This window comes from Gopherus evgoodei, unplaced genomic scaffold (assembly GCF_007399415.2).
Source record: "Gopherus evgoodei ecotype Sinaloan lineage unplaced genomic scaffold, rGopEvg1_v1.p scaffold_51_arrow_ctg1, whole genome shotgun sequence".
Taxonomy (NCBI): Eukaryota; Metazoa; Chordata; order Testudines; family Testudinidae; genus Gopherus; species Gopherus evgoodei.
The window spans coordinates 609,364-622,485 of record NW_022060072.1 but is presented as its reverse complement, the minus strand read 5'-3'; the positions used below and the strand labels follow the sequence as shown (position 1 = coordinate 622,485).

General features: G+C 68.8%; 2 protein-coding genes across 4 annotated transcripts; both read left to right on the top strand.

Moving 5' to 3' along the window:
- Positions 1-1,447: 1,447 nt before the first annotated feature.
- LOC115643151 (transmembrane 4 L6 family member 5-like) lies at positions 1,448-13,008 on the top strand. 3 transcript variants are annotated; one of them, XM_030546988.1, is made up of 5 exons: positions 1,448-1,639; positions 8,226-8,291; positions 8,460-8,626; positions 11,136-11,337; positions 12,720-13,008. In XM_030546988.1, the coding sequence occupies exons 1-5, from the start codon at positions 1,565-1,567 to the stop codon at positions 12,732-12,734; spliced, it is 525 nt and encodes a 174-aa protein (XP_030402848.1). In that variant the 5' UTR covers positions 1,448-1,564; the 3' UTR covers positions 12,735-13,008. The 3 variants fall into 3 exon arrangements, with proteins under 3 accessions (XP_030402848.1, XP_030402847.1, XP_030402846.1); XM_030546987.1 differs by lacking the exon at positions 1,448-1,639 and adding an exon at positions 7,006-8,149 and having other exon boundaries at positions 11,237-11,337; XM_030546986.1 differs by lacking the exon at positions 1,448-1,639 and adding an exon at positions 7,006-8,149.
- Positions 1,756-3,596, top strand: MBLAC1 (metallo-beta-lactamase domain containing 1). The gene is made up of 2 exons (XM_030546985.1): positions 1,756-1,860; positions 2,783-3,596. The coding sequence occupies exon 2, from the start codon at positions 2,868-2,870 to the stop codon at positions 3,564-3,566; it is 699 nt and encodes a 232-aa protein (XP_030402845.1). The 5' UTR covers positions 1,756-1,860; positions 2,783-2,867; the 3' UTR covers positions 3,567-3,596.
- Positions 13,009-13,122: the final 114 nt, after the last annotated feature.

The window sequence follows — 13,122 nt, the reverse complement described above, 5'->3', positions numbered from 1 at the left end:
CGGGGACCTCAGGCGTGTGACTCGGGCTTCCCCCGCTGAACAGGATCAGGACCCAAGGATCTTTTCTCCCATCCCATGTCCTGTCTGGGCAGTGGGGAGCTCCTCGGGGAACGGAAGGGCATTCGGGGGACTCTGAAGCAGGCCCCACACCGGTACGTAGCTGCAGGAATGAACATAAGGCGATTTGCTGGTTCCTCCACCATTCACGGCACATCTCAAAGAGAGACGGATGCCGCGAGGCCCCCTGTTCACAATTCATTTCAGCGATACCCGAATGCAGCAAGACAGGGACTGTGGATGACGCTGTCACCTGTAAACACACAAACATGGTCTCCCCACGTCTTCTGTGGGTTATTTATTTGGCAGGATGTTTAACCCTTTCCAGCCATGTGGCACAGGAGGGCAGAGGGAGCTGGGCTGTGAGGGGGCAGCAAGGAGGTTGGGGGGGTGGAAGCTGGGCTGGAAGAGGGGGCAGGAGGGGAGTTGGGGGCACAGGGGGGCAGAAGGGGAGTTGGGGAGCTGCACTGTATGGGGCAGGGGGAGCTGGGCTGTGAGGGGGAAGGAGGGGGGCTGGGGGCAGGGCGGAACTGGGCTGGGGGGCAGGAGGGAGTTGGAGGTGGGGGGAGCTGGCCTGTGGGGGGGCAGGACGGGGTTGGGGGCAAGAGGGGAGTTGGAGGTGGGGGGATTTGGGCTGTGGGGGGGCAAGAGGGGGGTTGGGGCGTGTAACCCCCACACCTCCAGTTGGGCCCCAGTTGTGTGGGGGAGGGGTCAGGAGGGGGAATTTAGGGTCACGGGGGAGGGGTTGAAGCGAGAGGCCGTGTTGGGGAAGGGGCCAGGGGAGAACAAAGCCTCGCGAAGGCTTTTTGAGTTATTTAATATGTTTGTCCCTCGGTGCTCACCGTTGAGCCCCGAGTTCCCAAGATGGCTGCGCCCTCACTACACACATGTATGATCACGTTCAATATGGCGCGCCCGGCTGCCAACTTCCGGTGAGGGCCCACTTTCAATATGGCGGGACCCGGCTTCCAACTTCCGGTGAGGGCCCACTTTCAATATGGCGGCACCCGGGTGCCAACTTCCGGTGAGGGCCCACTTTCAATATGGCGGCGCCCAGTAGCCAACTTCCGGTGAAGGTTACGAACATGGCACCGCCCTGAAAAAGAATTGCTTCCGGTGAGGTAAAAAATGGCGGCTTCCATGGATTCCTTCTGTCTCTCCTGCCTCTTCCAAAATGGCGGCCCCCGAATTTCGCTTCCGTTTTCCTTTCCCGCCTCCCAACATGGCGCCGCCCGGGGAGCCATTTCCGGTTTCTATGGGCCCGCCATACGGACGCAACCATCGACGGGTTAAGGGAGGGGGTGAGGCCGTTCGATGGAGGAGACAGAATAAGGGCTGAAGCCATTGCGGGATGGGCTGTCAGGGGGGAGGAAGGGCCACGCCGGTCACCAGGGCCAATGGCCGCAGCCCTGTCTGCACCTCCGGGGAATAAACCCCGCGACAGACTTTCTGTTTCTTTGAATATACGGGTCCCTCGGCGCTACCCGTCCTGCCCCGTGTTTCTAACATGGCGCCGCCCATCAGCACGTATTGTCCAGGAAGACCTAGTTTCAAGATGGCGGCACCCAGTTCCTCACTTCCGGTAAGGAGCAGGCGGAGGGGCTACCAAGATGGCGGCCCCTCTCAAGCCACTGGTGTGATGAACTTCCGCAGTCAATATGGCGGCGCCCAGAGCGGAACCGCTTCCGCCTAGGTCATAGTTAGCTTCCGGTTATTTACTTCCGGTTCGGGTTCTGCCTTCCAATGTGGTGGCTCCCAGCAGCTATTTCCGGTATCGCGCGCCAGCGTCCGGACGAGACCATCGTAAGGGTTAAATGGGGGGGGGGTCTAGCCGGGGGGAGATGGGGTCACGGGGGTGTGGGGGGCATCAGGGGGTCTAGCTGGGGGAGATGGGGGTCGGGGGGGTCTAGCCGGGAGAGATGGGGGGTGTATCCGGGAGAGATGGGGTTACGGGGAAGTGGGGGGGTCGGAGGGGTCTGGCTCGGGGGAGATGGAGTCACAGGGAAACAGGACAGGAGGGTGAGGGGGTCTAGCTGGGGGAGATGGGGTCATGGGGGTGTGGGGGTGTCATGAGGGTGTAGCCGTGAGAGATGGGGTCACGGGGGAGCCGGAGGGGTCGGGGGGGGTCTAGCTGGGGGGAGATGGGGTCACGGGGGAGCAGGGTGGGGGTCTGGCTGGGGGGAGGTGGGGTCACGGGAGCAGAGCAGGGGGGTAGGGGGGTCTAGCCGGGGGAGATGGGGTCACGGGGAAGCGGGGGGGGCGGCGGGGATCTAGCCGGGGGGAGATGGGGTCACGGGGGTGTGGGGGGCATCAGGGAGTCTAGCTGGGGGAGATGGGGTCACGGGGGTGTGGGAGGCATCGGGGGGTCTAGCTGGGGGAGATGGGGTCACGGGGGTGTGGGAGGCATCGGGGGGTCTAGCTGGGGGAGATGGGGTCACGGGGGTGTGGGCGGTCAGGGGGGTCTAGCCGGGAGAGATGGGGGTCGGGGGGGTCTAGCCGGGGGGAGATGGGGTCACATGGGTGTGGGGGGCATCGGGGGCTCTAGCTGGGGTAGATGGGGTCACGGGGAGCGGCGGGTGTCGAGGGGTCTATCCAGGGGAGATGGGGTCACGGGGGAGCAGGGGGGTAAGCGGGGGTCTAGCTGGAGTGAGGCGGGGGGCAACTCAGGGCACAGGGTCCCGCAGCCTCTCACATCCCCCTCCCCCCCCACTATCTCTGTCTCTAGGGCAGGAGCAGGCCCCAGGAGGGGGGCGCCGTCCGGCCAGGACTCGGGACTCTCTGAATCCCCCCCTCGGAGGACCCCGCGCCCCATGAGCCTGCCGGCCCCCCACCCCAACCCCCTGGGCACGGCCCCCCTGGGGCTGGCCTGGATCCCCGGCGCCCCCTACGAGGTGCTGGTGCTGCAGGAGGGCTACAGCCAGGCGCTCCCGGACGGCTCCACGCGGGCCGACGGCTCCGTCACGCTGCTGCGGGGGCCCCGGCTCACCCTGGTGGACACGGGGGGGCCCTGGGGGCGGGAGCGGCTGCTGGGGCTGCTGGCGGCCCAGGGGGTGGCCCCGGGGGACGTCTCCCACGTGGTCTGCACCCACGGCCACTCCGACCACGCCGGCAACCTCAACCTCTTCCCCGGCGCCACGCTGCTGGTGGGCTTCGACCTCAGCCGGGGCGAGGGGCTCTACCTGCCCCACGGCCTGGGGGGCGGCGCCCCCTACGCCATCCACCCCGGCCACGTGGAGGTGCTGCCCACGCCCGGCCACACGGCCGCCCACACCAGCGTGCTGGTGCGGGGCACGGCCCTGGGCACGGTGCTGGTGGCCGGGGACCTGTTCGAGCGGGAGCGGGACGAGGGCGCCTGGCAGGCGCTGAGCGAGGACCCCGCCCGGCAGGAGCGGAGCCGCCGGCAGGCGCTGGCGCTGGCCGACGTGGTGATCCCCGGCCACGGGCCCCCCTTCCGCGTGCTGCGGGCGGGGGGCAGCCCCGGGGGGGAGACGCCGCCTGGGCCCCACTGAGCCGGAAATAAACCCAGATTGGCCAACCCAGCACTGCCTCTTATGGGGGTCATTTCACAGTGACGGCACCCCGAAACGCAGCCAGTGGGGAGTGGGGGAGACAGAGCCAGGCACCCCGAGACGTGCCCCCAGGGCCTCCGCAGCGGGGGGGCTGCCACGCCCAGCCCCGATCGGCAGGGGAGGCCTAGGAGCAGCAGCACGTGCCCAGAGGGCAGCCATGGGAGCGGCTCTGGGGGTTCACCCCACATGCAGGCCAGGCCCCTTTATGGCTTAATGGCCCTGTTTGTGTCACAGATACAGCCAGAGAGAATGGGGCACTGAACCCCGTTACGGACAGGCACCCCGCTCCAGAGCTGGGCGCATCTTGGAACTGGGATGCGTAACCGGCTGCCCTGCCCCAGAGGTGGCCGCGTCCCAGCGCTGGGCGAGGGGTCCCTGGGTAACCGGCCGCCCCACCCTAGAGGTGGCCGCATCTCAGCTCTGGGTAACAGGTCCCTGTGTCACCGGCTGCCCCACCCCAGAGGTGGCCGCGTCCCAGCACCAGGAGAGGGGTCCCTGCATAACCGGCCGCCCTGCCCCAGAGGTGGCTGCGTCTCAGCGCCGGGCGAGGGATCCCTGGGTAACTGGCCGCCCCGACCCAGAGGTGGCTGCGTCTCAGCGCCGGGCGAGGGGTCCCTGGATAACCGGCCACCCCAGCCTAGAAGTCGCTGCATCTGAGTGGTGGACGAGGGGTCCCTGTGTACCCGGCCACCCTGCCCCAGAGGTGGCTGTGTCTCAGCGCCGGGCGAGGGGTCCCTGGGTAACCGGCCACCCCACCCCAGAGGTGGCTGCATCACAGCGCCAGGCGAGGGGTCCCTGGGTAACCGGCCGCCCCACCCCAGAGGTGGCCACATCTCAGTTCCGGGCGAGGGGTCCCCGTATCCCTGGCCACCCCGCCCCAGAAGTGGCTGCATCTCAGCGCCAGGCCAGGGGTCCCTGTGTCACCGGCTGCCCCGCCCCAGAAGTGGCCACATCTCAGTTCCGGGCGAGGGGTCCCCGTATCCTTGGCCGCCCCACCCCAGAAGTGGCTGCATCTCAGCGCCAGACGAGGGGTCCCTGGGTAACCGGCCGCCCTGCCCCAAAGGTGGCTGCATCTTGGTGCCAGGCAAGGGTTCTTGTGTCATTGGCTGCTCTGCCCCAGAGGTGGCTGCATCTTGGCACCAGGTGAGGGGTCCCTGGGTAACTGGCTGCCCCGCCGAGATGTGGGAGCATCTCAGTGCCGGGCAAGGGGTCCCTAGGTAACCAGCCGCCCCGCCCCCAGAGGTGGCCACATCTCGGCACCAGGTGAGGGGTCCCTGTGTCCCCAGCCGCCCCGCCCCAGAGGTGGGCACATCTCAGTGCCGGGCGAGGGTCCCTGGGTAACCAGCCACCCCGCCCCAGAGGTGGGCACATCTCAGTGCCGGGTGAGGGTCCCTGGGTAACCAGCCACCCCGCCCCAGAGGTGGGCGCATCTCGGCACCAGGTGAGGTGTCCCTGTGTCCCTGGCCGCCCCGCCCCAGAGGTGGCTCAGCGCTGGGCGAGGGGTCCCTGTGTACCCGGCTGCCCCACCTCAGAGGTGGGCACATCTGAGTGGTGGACGAGGGGTCCCTGTGTACCTGGCCGCCCCGCCCCAGAGGTGGGCACATCTCAGCGCCGGGTGAGGGGTCGCCGGCCGCCCCGCCCCAGAGGTGGCTGCATCTCGGCACCAGGTGAGGGGTCCCTGTGTCCCCAGCTGCCCCGCCCCAGAGGTGGGCACAGCTCAGCGCCGGGCGAGGGGTCCCCAGCCACCCCGCCCCAGAGGTGGGCACATCTCAGCACCAGGTGAGGGGTCCCTGTGTCCCCAGCTGCCCCGCCCCAGAGGTGGGCGCATCTCAGCGCCGGGCGAGGGGTCCCCGGCCGCCCCGCCCCAGAGGTGGGCGCTGTCTGCGCCTGGCCGGGGGGTTCTCAGGCGGAGGCGCTGCGTGGGCTGCGTGTGTCACTGCTGACCGCGCCGATCGATGCCCTGAGCTATTAATGACCCTTGTGATGGTTTATGGCTCAAGGACACGGGCGCCTGGCACCGCCTGGCACCACCCACGCCACCTGCGTGAGGGATCCCAGCCCCACATCACTGCATGGGGGGGGCAGTGCCCTGCACCCCCAGATCCTGCGATGCACTGGGACACTCAGGAGGCCTGTAACATGGAAGGTTTATTAGACAGGAACAGACCCCAGCCCGGGGGACCCCTCTGCTTCCCCAGCGAGCCCCCACTGAACCCCCCGTCCAGCATCTCCCCCAGCTCCCCCTGCCTCAGGTGTCCCCTCAAGTGATGTCACCCCCCCTGCTCTCCCCACACCAGTGCAGCCAGGCCCAGGAAACTCCCCCGCGACACTCCCAGCTCAATCCGCCCCCCCTCCCCGCTCCGGCTGGGGGGCTGGGAGCCAGGACTCCTGGGTTCTCTCTCCAGGTCTGGAAGGGGAATGGGGGCTTGTGGGTCAGAGCAGGGGGGGCTGGGAGACAGGACTCCTGGGTTCTCTCCCTGGCTCTGGGACGGAGTGGGAGCTGGGGGGGTCAGAGCAGGGGGGGCAGGGAGCCAGGACTCCTGGGTTCTCTCCCCGGCTCTGAAAGGGGAGTGGAGGCTGGGGGGTCAGAGCAGGGGGGGCTGGGAGCCAGGACTCCTGGGTTCTCTCCCTGGCTCTGGGAGGGGAGTGGGGGCTCATGGGTCAGAGCAGGGGGGGCTGAGAGCCAGGACTCCTGGGTTCTCTCCCCGGCTCTGGGAGGGGAGTGGGGGCTGGTGGTCAGAGCAGGGGGGCTGGGAGCCAGGACTCCTGGGTTCTCTCCTCGGCTCTGGGAGGGGAGTGGGGGCTGGTGGGTCAGAGCAGGGGGGGCTGAGAGCCAGGACTCCTGGGTTCTCTCCCTCCATCGCCGGTGGCCTTGCCGCTGGGGTGGGGTGATGCGATAGCAGGAACGTGGCCGCTAACCCCATGACGTCTCCGGGCACTTGGCCCCACTGCCCTGAACCGAGAGCTGGGGCACGCAGCTCCTGGGGCCAGCCGGGGTGGGGGGGGTACATAAGCCACCCATGATGCTGGAGTCCCAGCATCCCGTCCCCACTGCTGAGACCCTACAATAACAGCCCCCCCCATCCTCGGGACCCTACGCTGCCCACTCTGCCTAGCCTGGCCTCTTACCGCAATGAGACCCTACAATAACACCCACCCCGAGGGACCCTACGCTGCCCACTCTGCCCAGCCCGGCCTCTGACCGCAATGAGACCCTACAATAACACCCCCGCGCCCACCAAGGGACCCTACGCTGCCCACTCTGCCAAGCCCGGCCTCTTACCGCAATGAGACCCTACAATAACACCCCTACACCCGATGGACCCTACGCTGCCCAGTCTGCCCAGCCCGGCCTCTTACCGCAATGAGACCCTACAATAACACCCCTACACCCGATGGACCCTACGCTGCCCAGTCTGCCCAGCCCGGCCTCTTACCACAATGAGACCCTACAATAACACCCCGCCCCGAGGGACCCCACACTGCCCTCTCTGCCCCCCCCCCCCGGGCCTCTGACCGCAATGAGACCCTACAATAACACCCCGCCCCAAGGGACCCTACGCTGCCCAGTCTGCCCAGCCCGGCCTCTTACCGGAGTGAGACCCTACAATAACACCCCACCCTGAGGGATCCTACGCTGCCCACTCTGCCCCCCCCGGGCCTCTGACTGCAATGAGACCCTACAATAACACCCCGCCCTGAGGGACCCTACGCTGCCCAGTCTGCCCAGCCCGGCCTCATACCGCAATGCGACCCTACAATAACACCCCGCCCTGAGGGATCCTACGCTGTCCACTCTGCCCCCCCCCCGGGCCTCTGACTGCAATGAGACCCTACAATAACACCCCGCCCCAAGGGACCCTACGCTGCCCAGTCTGCCCAGCCCGGCCTCTTACCGCAATGAGACCCTACAATAACACCCCGCCCCAAGGGACCCTACGCTGCCCAGTCTGCCCAGCCCGGCCTCTTACCGGAGTGAGACCCTACAATAACACCCCGCCCTGAGGGATCCTACGCTGCCCACTCTGCCCCCCCCCGGGCCTCTGACTGCAATGAGACCCTACAATAACACCCCGCCCCAAGGGACCCTACGCTGCCCAGTCTGCCCAGCCCGGCCTCATACCGCAATGCGACCCTACAATAACAATCCCCCATGCTAACAAACACTCTCAGTGCAAACCCTTCCTCCCCAGCCGCGACCCTCCGCTCACCCCAGGCTGGGTGCCAGGCGTCTGTGCCCTGGGAGCAAACTCCAGCGGGCGTGGCGGGGGGCGTGGCTGCCCAGGGCACCCCCCGGGGTATAACCCCCAGGCCCCGCCGCCCCCCCGCCAGTGGGCGCGATGTGCACGAGGAAGTGCTCCCGGGTGGTGGGCGTGGGGCTCTGGCCCCTGGCCCTGACCTGCACCATCTGCAACCTGCTGCTCTGCTTCCCCGACTGGGACACCCAGTACGTGCAGGGCGGGGGCCGGCTGCTCACCCCCGAGGTGCTGTACCTGGGGGGCCTCGTCGGGGGCGGCGCCATGGTGAGCCCAGGGCTGGGGGGACTGGAGGGGGGGAGGGGGGCTGGCCCCCCCCCCCACTGACTCTCTCTCTCCCCAGATCCTGATCCCAGCGATCCACATCCAGGCGACCAGCCGGCAGGCCTGCTGCGGGAACCGCTGTGGGGTGAGTGACCCCCCAAGCCCCCCCCAGTCTCTCCCCACCGCTGGGAGCTGAGGCTCTTCCCCCGTCCCCAACAGGGTCTTTGCTCCCATGCTCCTCCGATGGCACTAGCCGCAGAGGGGTCCCTTCCGCATCGGATCCCCAGCACTAACGGGGTCCCCCCTCCCCCAGATGTTCCTGTCCATCCTCTTCGCCCTGGTGGGGGTGGCCGGCTCTGTCTACGCCGTGAGCGTCTCCGCCCTGGGGCTGGTGAACGGGCCCCTGTGCCAGGTGCGGGAGGACAACGGCAGCCTCAGTACATGGGCACAGCCCTTCCGCAGCGCCCACGAGGAGCTCAGGTGGGACGGCAGGGGCAGCGGGGCGGGGGGCACCGGCAGAGCCAGGGGGCTGTGGGGCGGGGGGGGGGGAAACCAGCAGAGCCAGGGGGCTGTGAGGCAGACGGCACTGGCAGAGCCAGAGGTCTGTGGGACGGGGAGGAACCAGCAGAGCCAGAGGGTGGCGGAGCGGGGAGAAGTGGCAGAGCCAGGAGGCTGTGGGGCGGTGGGCACTGGCAGAGCCAGGGGGCTGTGGGGCAGAGGGCACCGGCAGAGCCAGGGGGCGGTGGGGTGGGGAGGAACCAGCAGAGCCAGGGGGCGGTGGGGCAGAGGGCACCGGCACAGCCAGGGGGCGGTGGGGCAGAGGGCACCGGCACAGCCAGGGGGCGGTGGGGCAGAGGGCACCGGCACAGCCAGGGGGCGGCGGGGTGGGGGAAAGTGGCAGAGCCAGAGGTCTGTGGGACGGGGAGGAACCAGCAGAGCCAGGGGGTGGCGGAGCGGGGAGAAGTGGCAGAGCCAGGGGGCTGTGGGGCAGAGGGCACCGGCACAGCCAGGGGGCGGTGGGGCAGGGGGAAGTGGCAGAGCCAGGGGGCGGCGGGGCAGGGGGAAGTGGCAGAGCCAGAGGTCTGTGGGACGGGGAGGAACCAGCAGAGCCAGGGGGTGGCGGAGCCGGGGGAAGTGGCAGAGCCAGGGGGTGGCGGAGCAGGGGGGATCTGACAGAGCCAGGGGGCTGTGGGGCGGGGAGGAACCGGCAGAGCCAGGGGGTGGTGGGGCGGGGGGAAGTGGCAGAGCCAGGGGGTGGCGGAGCAGGGGGGATCTGACAGAGCCAGGGGGCTGTGGGGCGGGGAGGAACCGGCAGAGCCAGGGGGTGGTGGGGCGGTGGGAAGCGGCAGACCCAGGGGGCTGTGGGGCAGGGGGCACTGGCAGAGCCAGGGGGCAGCGGGGCGGGGGGAAGTGGCAGAGCCAGGGGGCGGCGGGGCAGACGGCACTGGCAGAGCCAGAGGTCTGTGGGACGGGGAGGAACCAGCACAGCCAGGGGGTGGCGGGGCAGGGGGAAGTGGCAGAGCCAGGGGGCTGTGGGGCAGGGGGCACTGGCAGAGCCAGGGGGCAGCGGGGCGGGGGGAAGTGGCAGAGCCAGGGGGCGGCGGGGCAGACGGCACTGGCAGAGCCAGAGGTCTGTGGGACGGGGAGGAACCAGCACAGCCAGGGGGTGGTGGGGCGGGGGGGATCTGACAGAGCCAGGGGGCTGTGGGGCGGGGAGGAACCGGCAGAGCCAGGGGGTGGCGGGGCGGGGGGAAGTGGCAGAGCCAGGGGGCTGTGGGGCAGGGGGCACTGGCAGAGCCAGGGGGCAGCGGGGCGGGGGGAAGTGGCAGAGCCAGGGGGTGGCGGGGCAGACGGCACTGGCAGAGCCAGAGGTCTGTGGGACGGGGAGGAACCAGCAGAGCCAGGGGGTGGTGGGGCGGGGGGAAGTGGCAGAGCCAGGGGGTGGCGGAGCAGGGGGGATCTGACAGAGCCAGGGGGCTGTGGGGCGGGGAGGAACCGGCAGAGCCAGGGGGTGGCGGGGCGGGGGGAAGTGGCAGAGCCAGGGGGCTGTGGGGCAGGGGGCACTGGCAGAGCCAGGGGAGGGTGGAGCGGGGGGAAGTGGCAGAGCCAAGGGGCTGTGGGGCAGGGGGCACTGGCAGAGCCAGGGGGCCGGTGGCTCAGGGTCGAGGGGCTGTGGCGGAGCTGGGGGGGGATCAGCTCAGGGTCAAGTGGCTCTGGCAGAGCCGGGGGGCCAGTGGCTCAGGGTTGAAGGGCTCTGGCAGAGCTGGGGGGGGATCAGCTCAGGGTCGAGTGGCTCTGGCAGAGCCGGGGGGCCGGTGGCTCAGGGTCGAGTGGCTCTGGCAGAGCTGGGGGGCCGGTGGCTCAGGGTCGAGTGGCTCTGGCAGAGCTGGGGGGGATCAGCTCAGGGTTGAAGGGCTCTGGCAGAGCTGGGGGGCCGGTGGCTCAGGGTTGAAGGGCTGTGGCGGAGCTGGGGGGGGATCAGCTCAGGGTCAAGTGGCTCTGGCAGAGCCGGGGGGCCAGTGGCTCAGGGTTGAAGGGCTCTGGCAGAGCTGGGGGGGATCAGCTCAGGGTCGAGTGGCTCTGGCAGAGCTGGGGGGCCGGTGGCTCAGGGTCGAGTGGCTCTGGCAGAGCTGGGGGGGATCAGCTCAGGGTCGAGTGGCTCTGGCAGAGCTGGGGGGCCGGTGGCTCAGGGTTGAAGGGCTCTGGCAGAGCTGGGGGGCCGGTGGCTCAGGGTTGAAGGGCTGTGGCGGAGCTGGGGGGAGATCAGCTCAGGGTCAAGTGGCTCTGGCAGAGCCGGGGGGCCAGTGGCTCAGGGTTGAAGGGCTCTGGCAGAGCTGGGGGGGATCAGCTCAGGGTCGAGTGGCTCTGGCAGAACTGGGGGGCCGGTGGCTCAGGGTCGAAGGGCTCTGGCAGAGCTGGGGGACAGCGGGTCGGGGTTGGGGGGCACCAGGCCGGGGGGCACCTGGCCAGCCCCTCTCTGTCCGTGCAGCGAGCAGAGCTACCTGTTCAACACCTCGACGTGGGACGCGTGTGTGAACCCGCCGGGCGTGATCCGGTTCAACGTGACCCTCTTCTCCCTGGTGCTGGTAGCGGCGCTGATGGAGCTGCTGCTCTGCGGGGTGCAGGTGCTGAACGGCCTCTTCGGCTGCCTCTGCGGGACCTGCAACAAGAAACAGGACAGGGGCCCCAAGGTCAGACCCCACAGCCGAGCCGGCCCCGCGCCCCACCCCAGAGCCAGCCGCATCTCCGCACTGGCGACGGGTCCCTGTACAAACAGCCCGCGCCCCACCCCAGAGCCAGCCACATCTCCGCACCCACGACAGCTCCCTGTACAAACAGCCCGTGCCCCACCCCAGAGCCAGCCACATCTCCGCACCCACGACAGCTCCCTGTACAAACAGCCCGCGCCCCACCCCAGAGCCAGCCGCATCTCCGCACTGGCGACGGGTCCCTGTACAAACAGCCCGTGCCCCACCCGAGAGCCAGCCGCATCTCCGCACCCACGACAGCTCCCTGTACAAACAGCACGTGCCCCACCCCAGAGCCAGCCGCATCTCTGCACCGGCGACAGGTCCCTGTACAAACAGCCCGCGCCCCACACCAGAGCCAGCCGCATCTCCGCACTGGCGACGGGTCCCTGTACAAACAGCCTGCACCCCACCCCAGAGCCAGCCGCATCTCCGCACCGGTGACGGGTCCCTGTACAAACAGCCTGCGCCCCACCCCAGAGCCAGCCGCATCTCCGCACTGGCGACGGGTCCCTGTACAAACAGCCCGCGCCCCACACCAGAGCCAGCCGCATCTCCGCACCGGCGACAGATCCCTGTACAAACAGCCCGTGCCCCACCCCAGAGCCAGCCGCATCTCCGCACTGGCGACAGATCCCTGTACAAACAGCCCGTGCCCCACCCCACAGCCAGCCGCATCTCCGCACAGACGACGGGTCCCTGTACAAACAGCCCGCGCCCCACACCAGAGCCAGCCGCATCTCTGCACCGGCGACAGATCCCTGTACAAACAGCCCGTGCCCCACCCCAGAGCCAGCCACATCTCCGCACAGATGACAGATCTCTGTACAAACAGCCCGCGCCCCACCCCACAGCCAGCCGCATCTCCGCAGCGGTGACAGATCCCTGTATAAACAGACCCTGCGCCCCACCCCAGAGCCAGCCGCATCTCCGCACTGGCGACAGATCCCTGTACAAACAGCCCGCGCCCCACCCCACAGCCAGCCGCATCTCCGCACCGGCGACAGGTCCCTGTACAAACAGCCCGCGCCCCACCCCAGAGCCAGCCGCATCTCTGCACCGGCGAGGGGTCCCTGTACAAACAGCCCGCGCCCCACCCCAGAGCCAGCCACATCTCCGCACCGGCGACAGGTCCCTGTACAAACAGCCTGCGCCCCACCCCAGAGCCAGCCACATCTCTGCACCGGCGAGGGGTCCCTGTACAAACAGCCTGCGCCCCACCCCAGAGCCAGCCGCATCTCCACACCACGGGAGGTAGCGGGCGGGGAAGAGGCTCCATAGGGGCTCCCTGGGGAGATTTTACCCCCTTTGTTTCCTGTTTCCAGCAATCCCTGCACTGAGCCGAAGAGCCGCCAGCGTGACCTGAGGAGCCGCGGCACAACCGCCCACCCCCTCCGAAACCCTCCCTGCCCGTCACGCCCCAGGAACCCAGGCATCCGGGACCAGCTCTGCCTGGGATCACGGGGACACAGAGCTTACAGACAGCAGCGCCCGTGCAACGCACCAAGCACCCCCCCCCCGTGTCACCAGCCACCCTGAATAAACCCGAGGGGCCGTGGGGAACTCCGCGGGGGGTGGAGTGGGGAACTGCGGCCTCTGCTCTGGACAAACCTCCACCTGTCTCATTGTCTGGGACTGTCACAGGGAATCGGGGCTTGGGGGCTCCCCAAACGCATCCGAGCCACGACACTGCCTGTTGTTCTACGCCTCCCCTGCCCCCCAAAGTCT